Raw genomic sequence first — 13,050 nt, forward strand, 5'->3', positions numbered from 1 at the left:
AACTGGACACTGGGTTCTTCTGTTCCCATCAAACTCTGAATAAACTGGACACTGGGTTCTTCCGTTCCCATCAAGCTCTGAATAAACTGGACACTGGGTTCTTCTGTTCCCATCAAGCTCTGAATAAACTGGACACTTGGTTCTTCCGTTCCCATCAAGCTCTGAATAAACTGGACACTTGGTTCTTCTGTTCCCATCAAGCTCTGAATAAACTGGACACTTGGTTCTTCTGTTCCCATCAAGCTCTGAATAAACTGGACACTTGGTTCTTCTGTTCCCATCAAGCTCTGAATAAACTGGACACTTGGTTCTTCTGTTCCCATCAAGCTCTGAATAAACTGGACACTTGGTTATTCCGTTCCCATCAAGCTCTGAATAAACTGGACACTTGGTTCTTCTGTTCCCATCCAGCTCTGAATAAACTGGACACTTGGTTCTTCTGTTCCCATCAAGCTCTGAATAAACTGGACACTTGGTTCTTCTGTCCCCATCAAGCTCTGAATAAACTGGACACTGGGTTCTTCTGTTCCCATCAAGCTCTGAATAAACTGGACACTGGGTTCTTCCGTTCCCATCAAGCTCTGAATAAACTGGACACTTGGTTCTTCCGTTCCCATCAAGCTCTGAATAAACTGGACACTTGGTTCTTCCGTTCCCATCAAGCTCTGAATAAATTGGACACTTGGTTCTTCTGTTCCCATCAAGCTCTGAATAAACTGGACACTTGGTTCTTCCGTTCCCATCAAGCTCTGAATAAACTGGACACTTGGTTCTTCTGTTCCCATCAAGCTCTGAATAAACTGGACACTTGGTTCTTCCGTTCCCATCAAGCTCTGAATAAACTGGACACTTGGTTCTTCCGTTCCCATCAAGCTCTGAATAAACTGGACACTGGGTTCTTCCGTTCCCATCAAGCTCTGAATAAACTGGACACTTGGTTCTTCCGTTCCCATCAAGCTCTGAATAAACTGGACACTTGGTTCTTCTGTTCCCATCCAGCTCTGAATAAACTGGACACTTGGTTCTTCTGTTCCCATCAAGCTCTGAATAAACTGGACACTGGGTTCTTCTGTTCCCTTCAAGCTCTGAATAAACTGGACACTTGGTTCTTCCGTTCCCATCAAACTCTGAATAAACTGGACACTTGGTTCTTCTGTTCCCATCCAGCTCTGAATAAACTGGACACTTGGTTCTTCCGTTCCCATCAAGCTCTGAATAAACTGGACACTGGGTTCTTCTGTTCCCATCAAGCTCTGAATATGTTTTCACATATTTGATTTTGTGCTGGAAATGGACGTGGGAAGATGGGAAACCCTTTTTCTCTCATTCGGGACGAAATCTCTTCATAAATAACTTTATTTCTTTATGGGTGATCAAATTTTGATTGGACTTTGGCATCCGACCACAATGCCAGTAGGCAGTTGGTTTCTAATGAAGACCATGATCTTAGTTCTGGAGGAATTGTAGTGGTATCGTTGTCCATAATTGTGGTGCTTTCAAGACAACTGGGAACTCTGAAAAAAACAAGGTAAAATCATGACGTCATGATCTTCAGGTCGGAAAGTAGGAGCTCTAGAAATATGGTCGAGTTTCCAACTTGGAATTCCGAGTTGGATGACTGTTCAAAACGATTTTTCCCAGTTGGAGTTCCCAGTTGTCTTGAACGCACTGACGTCGGAAGCCGTTGATTTCCAAGTTCCCAGTTCCCAGTTGTCTTGAATGAAGCATTACTACCTCAACTGACCGGTGTGATATATTTCAGGGTGGGACAACCGTAACTTTGGTCAAATGTATACGCTTTCGTTGTCAGGATTCGTTGACTCATCAAGGCTATCCGTACAAGATGCCTCCGGAGGTGGTCAGGAAGAGCTAATCACAATCAAATCGCAATGTGTCTTTTGATTGTCTACACCTGTCGACAGATGTGGGCACAATCAGAATGTGGACAAGATCAGGACAACAGACGCATGTTAAAACCAGGTATAAACGGGGCTAAAGATGGATGCTTGGTTATAATGGTGTAAACAGGGCTAAAGATGGATGTTTGGTTATAATGGTGTAAACTGGGCTAAAGGTGGATGTTTGGTTATTATGGTGTAAACGGGGCTAAAGATGGATGCTTGGTTATAATGGTGTAAACGGGGCTAAAGATGGATGTTTGGTTATAATGGTGTAAACGGGGCTAAAGATGGATGCTTGGTTATAATGGTGTAAACAGGGCTAAAGATGGATGTTTGGTTATAATGGTGTAAACAGGGCTAAAGATGGATGCTTGGTTATTATGGTATAAATGAGGCTAAAGATGGATGCTTGGTTATGATGCTGGAATAAGACCTATGTGAGTTAAGCTACAAGGCTGTGCAAAATAATGAAATGGTTTGGTTATAATATAAATATCCCCTATGCTGTGCTGAAATAGATACAATAGAATAAATATACATCTCTTAGAAAGGTAGGATAAATAAATGAAATGTATTTTTGGTTAAATGTTTGTGTGATGTTATTTGTTTTCCCTTTAACACACTGGCAGGAGGGAGAGAGAAGTATTACTACTAACTACTAACTGGTATTCCTGTGGTAAAGTCATGACTCATGACTTATGTTGCTAACTAGTAACTGGTATTCCTGTGGTAAAGTCATGACTCATGTTGCTAACTACTAACTGGTATTCCTGTGGTAAAGTAATGACTTATGTTGCTAACTAGTAACTGGTATTCCTGTGGTAAAGTCATGACTCACGCTGCTAACTACTAACTGGTATTCCTGTGGTAAAGTCATGACTCACGTTGCTAACTAGTAACTGGTATTCCTGTGGTAAAGTCATGACTCACGTTGCTAACTAGTAACTGGTATTCCTGTGGTAAAGTCATGACTCACGTTGCTAACTACTAACTGGTATTCCTGTGGTAAAGTCATGAGTCATGTTGCTAACTACTAACTGGTATTCCTGTGGTAAAGTCATGACTCACGTTGCTAACTACTAACTGGTATTCCTGTGGTAAAGTCATGAGTCATGTTGCTAACTACTAACTGGTATTCCTGTGGTAAAGTCATGACTCACGCTGCTAACTAGTAACTGGTATTCCTGTGGTAAAGTCATGACTCACGCTGCTAACTACTAACTGGTATTCCTGTGGTAAAGTCATGACTCACGCTGCTAACTACTAACTGGTATTCCTGTGGTAAAGTCATGACTCACGCTGCTAACTACTAACTGGTATTCCTGTGGTAAAGTCATGACTCATGTTGCTAACTACTAACTGGTATTCCTGTGGTAAAGTCATGACTCACGCTGCTAACTACTAACTGGTATTCCTGTGGTAAAGTCATGACTCACGCTGCTAACTACTAACTGGTATTCCTGTGGTAAAGTCATGACTCACGCTGCTAACTACTAACTGGTATTCCTGTGGTAAAGTCATGACTCATGTTGCTAACTACTAACTGGTATTCCTGTGGTAAAGTCATGACTCACGCTGCTAACTACTAACTGGTATTCCTGTGGTAAAGTGACAGACCTCACATTTGATCCCAATGCTACTGCTGAACTTTAACCCCCCCCACTCTGCCCCCATGTCCAGTCTTCAGTCCTAGTAGGTGTGGCTCCTGTTCCTGTGGGTGTGGCATTGGGCGTGGCAGGGGTGTGGTCCTAGTTCTGCCGTACCAGGCGTCGGTAGTGTGGCATGATGGTGCTCTCAGGCAGGTACAGAGCCATCTCCAGGGCAACCAGGATAGTGAACTCAAACGGGATCAACTCTCGCCGACTGATACGAAAACGCTCCTCCAGTTTCTGCAGCAGAAGAGAGAGAAGAGAGAGAGAGGATAGGAGGGAGAAAGAGGAGGGAGAGAGACGAGAGAGAGAACATTTACATTTTAGTCATTTAGCAGACGCTCTTATCCAGGGCACATCGACAGATTTTTCACCTAGTCGGCTCGGGGATTAGAACCAGCGACCTTTCGGTTACTGGCACAACGCTCTTAACCACTAAGCTACCTGGGCCATGGGGGTCAGAGGGCCATGGGGGTCAGAGGGCCATGGGGGTCAGAGGGCCATGGGGGTCAGAGAGGCCATGGGGGGTCAGAGAGGCCATGGGGGTCAGAGGGCCATGGGGGTCAGCGAGGCCATGGGGGTCAGAGGGCCATGGGGGTCAGAGGGCCATGGGGGTCAGAGGGCCATGGGGGTCAGAGAGGCCATGGGGGTCAGAGAGGCCATGGGGGTCAGAGGGCCATGGGGGTCAGAGGGCAACAGCCTCAGGTAACAAAGGAAACCCTATACAAAGGAGCAACATGACTATTCTCAAATGGAAAATGTTTCCCAGAATAGGCCTATTCTTGGGATTAAAAAGCACCCTGAATGGAGATTCTTAGTTTAGTCAAGGAGTAGGGTTAATGTTGGTCCAAGAACCAGCCATCATAAACAAAACAAAGATTCCACAATAAAAACACCATATACACATAAATGGGATAGTAATACTATACATACATCTATGAGCTGCATGACGTCCTGCTTCTTGAGGTCGCTGCTGATCTTAGCGGCGAGGAGCACGCAGGCGGCGGACACCAACTTCCTGTTGTGTTTGTTGAGTCGCCCCTGGAGGACCAGCTTCTCAAAGTACACAAACGCCATCGCCACGGTGACCGGCTGCAGTCCGCAGTCATCGCCCACCGTACGCATCTCCCTTTTCAGACTGGATGGAGAGTAAGAGAGATTGATTTAATATGATTCTATGGGCTCTATTTTAACAAACCTAACGCAATGGTAAATCTAAGCGCAGGCGGTAGTGTGTCAGAAATAGTTTTTCTATTTTCACATTTCACAATTATCCGCGCACCTTCTGGCATTGCCGCGAAAGGGGCGGGCTTTGATGAATAAACAAGTTGTGGGTGTGTCAAGGCTTGGCCCCTCACTGGCCAATCAGAACGTGCTCCATGGAGAAATATGTGGTTGCTTCAAGTTGTGTATTTAGGGTGCGTTCGTAAATTCACAGCATTGTCATATTGTCCTTTCGTAAATTCAGAGCGTTGATCCGAGCGTTTTGACCTCACAGCGGCAGTCAAGCACCCAAGCTAACCGGCTAACGTTGTCTAGCTTGCTAGCTACATCCAGACAAAAATTAGAGAACAACCTCACTCTGACCATTTTACTCGCCCTAGCAGAGCTGGTTAGGTTGTTTTCATGTTATCCAGAGCGTTGGTGACTAACTGTGCTGCTGGCAACAATTTAATAACGCTTTTTTTGGCCGACGTTTACTGACACCGGCCATATTCAACAGGTGTTGAGGGTTCATAAATTCGTCAGTTATTCTGCGCTCTGGAACACTCAGATGAGAGTGCTCTGAAATCGGAGAAGATAGCCAGAGCGAATTTACGAACACACCCTTAGTTGATGTATTTGTCTTTTATGTGTTGCCTTGGAAACAACTCCAATTCCAAAGTTAGTCTGTTATAGTTTGTTAAATGGCTTACAGAAACGGAATAAAATGTTGAACCTATCTTTGCTAAATTGGTTAACTTGAACCCATTTGCAGTTGACATTGTTCTAAGTAATTGCACGGCTTCAATAGTATTCACACTGATATAGGGGCTAGGCCTACTGTAAATTGCATGTGTAACAGTTGTTAAAGTAGTTTGTGAATTTCACCAGGTCGATATATTAATATAGCATGGTGATTTGTTATTATGAATGTCTGCATCCTGGGAATAGGAGAGTGTGTACTTAACGTTTTGCCCTGCGTGCTCCTGCTCAAATCATGTTGATGCACTATGAGAGGTAGGCGCGCTTTTTCTGTCGTCTTCAGAAAAGTTAGATTCCTTTAAGCACAAAGTCATGACACACGGTGTTTTGTTCATGAATAATGTTGTATATTTAGAGTTTACTCATAAGTGGATGGTATTGTTAAGATGCAATTGTAATTGTACTTTTTAGGATGTGTTGGGTTCTATTTTTCTCATAATGTGGGGAACGTTAGGGGCTAGGATGAGATAAGACTTGTATTTCTCACAGATACGAACACTCTCTCTTTGTTGTCTGTGAAACCGACCTTGAACATGGGTACATGGAGAACAGTGGAATGGTGTCTTTTGGGTGCTGACTCCACAGGTTATTATGATAGAAACTTATGCCTGGCAACAGTGTGCAACAAATGGAGAAGAGGAGTTGGGACCAACCCCTGCGCCAACGGATTGGCTGAACCACACTCAGTCCTTTACTCTGATTGGCCAACAGAAGAGGTGGGAACTATCTGTCAGAGTATTTGAGAAAAGAACCTGTAAACAATTTTTTTAGTTCTCTGAGTGCCCTGCGTGGTATTTCAGTGGACCCGTATATACGAACCTTCATACTTATCATACATACATTTTGCATATAATAAATTTAGCTTGGATTGAATATCTCTTGATTATGTTTTCTCTTATTCCAATACCAGATTTGAATTACGCAATTTCTAACAGATGATATTAACATTGTGAATTCAACATGTGGTTACTAGCTAGCTAAGGTATTGTATGTGTGAACGATGGCTAGCTCCTCCACTGATCCCAGTTCAGTTCAACATGTGGTTACTAGCTAGCTAAGGTATTGTATGTGTGAACGATGGCTAGGCTCCTCCACTGATCCCAGTTCAGTTCAACATGTGGTTACTAGCTAGCTAAGGTATTGTATGTGTGAACGATGGCTAGGCTCCTCCACTGATCCCAGTTCAGTTCAACATGTGGTTACTAGCTAGCTAAGGTATTGTATGTGTGAACGATGGCTAGGCTCCTCCACTGATCCCAGTCCTTTGTATTGTGCGTCTGTGTTGTAGAAAGAGGCGACAATGGGCAGAACGTGTTTGTGCTCTACAGATGTTTTGTATTTTCTTTTGGATGCAGGTATGTGGTTTTATCTATGTAAAATGTATGTTGTGTGTTGATACATTATAAGGAGAGGCTGTACTCATTTTTGGTATTCTAAAAATAATTTTTATGCACTATGAGAGAAAGAGGCAACAGTGGGCAGAACATATTTGTGCTCTTCAAATGTTTTGTCTTTTCTTATGGATGCAGAGAGAATTCTGATTCATTAAAACAGCCTGATCTCCGAGGTCCACGTCTATAGTCCCAATCAATCACACACAACGCAGAGATACAGCGGGGCAGTACAGCGCCGGTTACATCGGTGCCTTCTAGAACCGGATTCATCGTCGATCGACGTCAGCTCAATCACCGCGGCGCTGCTGCTCTAGAGACTCTGTTTACATCATTGAGGTACTCCTGCCGCCTTGTGGCAAAAAGCGGATCGGCAGTCTATAGTCTCTCCTGTTTAATATTTTTTTTTTTTTCTGAAAACGATTTATTGAGAGTGCTGTTTATGGTTAACTAATATAGAAGTGTGCTCATCAACAGACATTTTAACATAACATTAGTGGTTTAGTGACATGGCAGTACAGCACCGGTTACACATGGACATGCCAAACATTGTTAATAAGCAAGATTCAATTAATTATTGATAAAGCCTAAAAAGAGGCAATCATTCTAATCAAATTCTAAATGAAACAACAACTTGTTTTAAATAGGCTATGACACACTTACAGGCCCCATCATTTCTCCCCGTGGCCATATAATATTAAAACAAGGCAGACTATGGAGGGTTTTACGGCACATCCAAACTTTTCACAGTATCTGGACAAAGATCCAATATAAAGAGAAAGGGAGCATGTCCTCTCGCCGTTATACTGCTCCCAAACAGGACTGTGTTTTATGAACATAATCGGAACCATTTTACAGATCAGATGGCATTCACACCTCTCCAGAAGATTTGTGAAAGCGCGCCTCGGACATTGTCACCGTTAAACCAGGAAGGTGAATCATTGTAATAAGTTTGGTTGTAATAAAATTAAACGATAAACAAACAATCAGTTTTTTTTTTTTTAAACAACAACAACAATAAATACATATAAAATGTAATGATGTTATAAAACCTCCAGGATAAAAAAGACTAATTGTTGTTGAACCAGCCTTCATTATAGTAGACCTGAGGGAGGGCTTGTTGTTGAACCAGCCTTCATTATAGTAGACCTGAGGGAGGGCTTGTTGTTGAACCAGCCTTCATTATAGTAGACCTGAGGGAGGGCTTGGGTTGTTGTTGAACCAGCCTTCATTATAGTAGACCTGAGGGAGGGCTTGTTGTTGAACCAGCCTTCATTATAGTAGACCTGAGGGAGGGCTTGGGTTGCTGTTGAACCAGCCTTCATTATAGTAGACCTGAGGGAGGTCTTGTTGTTGAACCAGCCTTCATTATAGTAGACCTGAGGGAGGGCTTGTTGTTGAACCAGCCTTCATTATAGTAGACCTGAGGGAGGGCTTGGGTTGCTGTTGAACCAGCCTTCATTATAGTAGACCTGAGGGAGGGCTTGGGTTGTTGTTGAACCAGCCTTCATTATAGTAGACCTGAGGGAGGGCTTGTTGTTGAACCAGCCTTCATTATAGTAGACCTGAGGGAGGGCTTGTTGTTGAACCAGCCTTCATTATAGTAGACCTGAGGGAGGGCTTGTTGTTGAACCAGCCTTCATTATAGTAGACCTGAGGGAGGGCTTGTTGTTGAACCAGCCTTCATTATAGTAGACCTGAGGGAGGGCTTGGGTTGCTGTTGAACCAGCCTTCATTAAAGTAGACCTGAGGGAGGGCTTGGGTTGCTGTTGAACCAGCCTTCATTATAGTAGACCTGAGGGAGGGCTTGGGTTGTTGTTGAACCAGCCTTCATTATAGTAGACCTGAGGGAGGGCTTGTTGTTGAACCAGCCTTCATTATAGTAGACCTGAGGGAGGGCTTGTTGTTGAACCAGCCTTCATTATAGTAGACCTGAGGGAGGGCTTGTTGTTGAACCAGCCTTCATTATAGTAGACCTGAGGGAGGGCTTGGGTTGCTGTTGAACCAGCCTTCATTATAGTAGACCTGAGGGAGGGCTTGTTGTTGAACCAGCCTTCATTATAGTAGGCCTGAGGGAGGGCTTGTTGTTGCTGTTGAACCAGCCTTCATTATAGTAGACCTGAGGGAGGGCTTGTTGTTGAACCAGCCTTCATTATAGTAGACCTGAGGGAGGGCTTGTTGTTGAACCAGCCTTCATTATAGTAGGCCTGAGGGAGGGCTTGTTGTTGAACCAGCCTTCATTATAGTAGACCTGAGGGAGGGCTTGTTGTTGAACCAGCCTTCATTATAGTAGACCTGAGGGAGGGCTTGGGTTGTTGTTGAACCAGCCTTCATTATAGTAGACCTGAGGGAGGGCTTGGGTTGCTGTTGAACCAGCCTTCATTATAGTAGACCTGAGGGAGGGCTTGGGTTGTTGTTGAACCAGCCTTCATTATAGTAGACCTGAGGGAGGGCTTGTTGTTGAACCAGCCTTCATTATAGTAGACCTGAGGGAGGGCTTGGGTTGCTGTTGAACCAGCCTTCATTATAGTAGACCTGAGGGAGGGCTTGGGTTGTTGATGAACCAGCCTTCATTATAGTAGACCTGAGGGAGGGCTTGTTGTTGAACCAGCCTTCATTAAAGTAGACCTGAGGGAGGGCTTGGGTTGCTGTTGAACCAGCCTTCATTATAGTAGACCTGAGGGAGGGCTTGGGTTGTTGTTGAACCAGCCTTCATTATAGTAGACCTGAGGGAGGGCTTGTTGTTGAACCAGCCTTCATTATAGTAGACCTGAGGGAGGGCTTGTTGTTGAACCAGCCTTCATTATAGTAGACCTGAGGGAGGGCTTGTTGTTGAACCAGCCTTCATTATAGTAGACCTGAGGGAGGGCTTGGGTTGCTGTTGAACCAGCCTTCATTATAGTAGACTTGAGGGAGGGCTTGTTGTTGAACCAGCCTTCATTATAGTAGGCCTGAGGGAGGGCTTGTTGTTGCTGTTGAACCAGCCTTCATTATAGTAGACCTGAGGGAGGGCTTGTTGTTGAACCAGCCTTCATTATAGTAGACCTGAGGGAGGGCTTGTTGTTGAACCAGCCTTCATTATAGTAGGCCTGAGGGAGGGCTTGTTGTTGAACCAGCCTTCATTATAGTAGACCTGAGGGAGGGCTTGTTGTTGAACCAGCCTTCATTATAGTAGACCTGAGGGAGGGCTTGGGTTGTTGTTGAACCAGCCTTCATTATAGTAGACCTGAGGGAGGGCTTGGGTTGCTGTTGAACCAGCCTTCATTATAGTAGACCTGAGGGAGGGCTTGTTGTTGAACCAGCCTTCATTATAGTAGACCTGAGGGAGGGCTTGTTGTTGAACCAGCCCTCATTATAGTAGGCCTGAGGGAGGGCTTGTTGTTGAACCAGCCTTCATTATAGTAGACCTGAGGGAGGGCTTGTTGTTGAACCAGCCTTCATTATAGTAGACCTGAGGGAGGGCTTGTTGTTGAACCAGCCTTCATTATAGTAGGCCTGAGGGAGGGCTTGTTGTTGAACCAGCCTTCATTATAGTAGACCTGAGGGAGGGCTTGTTGTTGAACCAGCCTTCATTATAGTAGACCTGAGGGAGGGCTTGGGTTGCTGTTGAACCAGCCTTCATTATAGTAGACCTGAGGGAGGGCTTGGGTTGTTGTTGAACCAGCCTTCATTATAGTAGACCTGAGGGAGGGCTTGGGTTGCTGTTGAACCAGCCTTCATTATAGTAGACCTGAGGGAGGGCTTGGGTTGCTGTTGAACCAGCCTTCATTATAGTAGACCTGAGGGAGGGCTTGTTGTTGAACCAGCCTTCATTATAGTAGGCCTGAGGGAGGGCTTGTTGTTGAACCAGCCTTCATTATAGTAGACCTGAGGGAGGGTTGTTGTTGAACCAGCCTTCATTATAGTAGACCTGAGGGAGGGCTTGGGTTGCTGTTGAACCAGCCTTCATTATAGTAGACCTGAGGGAGGGCTTGTTGTTGAACCAGCCTTCATTATAGTAGGCCTGAGGGAGGGCTTGTTGTTGAACCAGCCTTCATTATAGTAGGCCTGAGGGAGGGCTTGTTGTTGAACCAGCCTTCATTATAGTAGACCTGAGGGAGGGCTTGTTGTTGAACCAGCCTTCATTATAGTAGACCTGAGGGAGGGCTTGTTGTTGAACCAGCCTTCATTATAGTAGGCCTGAGGGAGGGCTTGGGTTGCTGTTGAACCAGCCTTCATTATAGTAGACCTGAGGGAGGGTTGTTGTTGAACCAGCCTTCATTATAGTAGACCTGAGGGAGGGCTTGGGTTGCTGTTGAACCAGCCTTCATTATAGTAGGCCTGAGGGAGGGCTTGTTGTTGAACCAGCCTTCATTATAGTAGACCTGAGGGAGGGCTTGTTGTTGAACCAGCCTTCATTATAGTAGACCTGAGGGAGGGCTTGTTGTTGAACCAGCCTTCATTATAGTAGACCTGAGGGAGGGCTTGTTGTTGAACCAGCCTTCATTATAGTAGACCTGAGGGAGGGCTTGTTGTTGAACCAGTCTTCATTATAGTAGACCTGAGGGAGGGCTTGTTGTTGAACCAGCCTTCATTATAGTAGACCTGAGGGAGGGCTTGGGTTGCTGTTGAACCAGCCTTCATTATAGTAGGCCTGAGGGAGGGCTTGTTGTTGAACCAGCCTTCATTATAGTAGACCTGAGGGAGGGCTTGTTGTTGAACCAGCCTTCATTATAGTAGACCTGAGGGAGGGCTTGTTGTTGAACCAGCCTTCATTATAGTAGACCTGAGGGAGGGCTTGTTGTTGAACCAGCCTTCATTATAGTAGACCTGAGGGAGGGCTTGTTGTTGAACCAGCCTTCATTATAGTAGACCTGAGGGAGGGCTTGGGTTGCTGTTGAACCAGCCTTCATTATAGTAGACCTGAGGGAGGGCTTGGGTTGTTGTTGAACCAGCCTTCATTATAGTAGACCTGAGGGAGGGCTTGGGTTGCTGTTGAACCAGCCTTCATTATAGTAGACCTGAGGGAGGGCTTGGGTTGCTGTTGAACCAGCCTTCATTATAGTAGACCTGAGGGAGGGCTTGGGTTGCTGTTGAACCAGCCTTCATTATAGTAGACCTGAGGGAGGGCTTGGGTTGTTGTTGAACCAGCCTTCATTATAGTAGACCTGAGGGAGGGCTTGGGTTGTTGTTGAACCAGCCTTCATTATAGTAGACCTGAGGGAGGGCTTGGGTTGCTGTTGAACCAGCCTTCATTATAGTAGACCTGAGGGAGGGCTTGTTGTTGAACCAGCCTTCATTATAGTAGACCTGAGGGAGGGCTTGTTGTTGAACCAGCCTTCATTATAGTAGACCTGAGGGAGGGCTTGTTGTTGAACCAGCCTTCATTATAGTAGACCTGAGGGAGGGCTTGTTGTTGAACCAGCCTTCATTATAGTAGACCTGAGGGAGGGCTTGGGTTGTTGTTGAACCAGCCTTCATTATAGTAGACCTGAGGGAGGGCTTGGGTTGCTGTTGAACCAGCCTTCATTATAGTAGACCTGAGGGAGGGCTTGTTGTTGAACCAGCCTTCATTATAGTAGACCTGAGGGAGGGCTTGTTGTTGAACCAGCCTTCATTATAGTAGACCTGAGGGAGGGCTTGTTGTTGAACCAGCCTTCATTATAGTAGACCTGAGGGAGGGCTTGTTGTTGAACCAGCCTTCATTATAGTAGGCCTGAGGGAGGGCTTGTTGTTGAACCAGCCTTCATTATAGTAGACCTGAGGGAGGGCTTGGGTTGCTGTTGAACCAGCCTTCATTATAGTAGACCTGAGGGAGGGCTTGTTGTTGAACCAGCCTTCATTATAGTAGACCTGAGGGAGGGCTTGGGTTGCTGTTGAACCAGCCTTCATTATAGTAGACCTGAGGGAGGGCTTGTTGTTGAACCAGCCTTCATTATAGTAGACCTGAGGGAGGGTTGTTGTTGAACCAGCCTTCATTATAGTAGACCTGAGGGAGGGCTTGTTGTTGAACCAGCCTTCATTATAGTAGACCTGAGGGAGGGCTTGTTGTTGAACCAGCCTTCATTATAGTAGACCTGAGGGAGGGCTTGTTGTTGAACCAGCCTTCATTATAGTAGACCTGAGGGAGGGCTTGCTGTTGAACCAGCCTTCATTATAGTAGAC

General features: G+C 45.2%; 1 protein-coding gene across 1 annotated transcript in view; it reads right to left on the reverse strand.

Annotated features, from left to right (window-relative positions):
• Positions 1-3,134: 3,134 nt before the first annotated feature.
• The window catches only part of LOC121546591 (CDK5 and ABL1 enzyme substrate 2-like), a 100,034-nt gene continuing 90,118 nt past the window's right edge, over positions 3,135-13,050 (reverse strand). Inside the window, exons 8-9 of the mRNA XM_041857835.2 lie at positions 4,484-4,688; positions 3,135-3,790 (exon numbers count right to left, since the gene is read on the reverse strand). Coding sequence (XP_041713769.1) covers positions 3,650-3,790; positions 4,484-4,688 — 346 coding nt within the window. The 3' untranslated portion in view covers positions 3,135-3,649. The remainder of the gene's footprint in view (positions 3,791-4,483; positions 4,689-13,050) is intronic.

The sequence above is a fragment of the Coregonus clupeaformis genome, chromosome 30 (assembly GCF_020615455.1).
Source record: "Coregonus clupeaformis isolate EN_2021a chromosome 30, ASM2061545v1, whole genome shotgun sequence".
Lineage (NCBI taxonomy): Eukaryota > Metazoa > Chordata > Actinopteri > Salmoniformes > Salmonidae > Coregonus > Coregonus clupeaformis.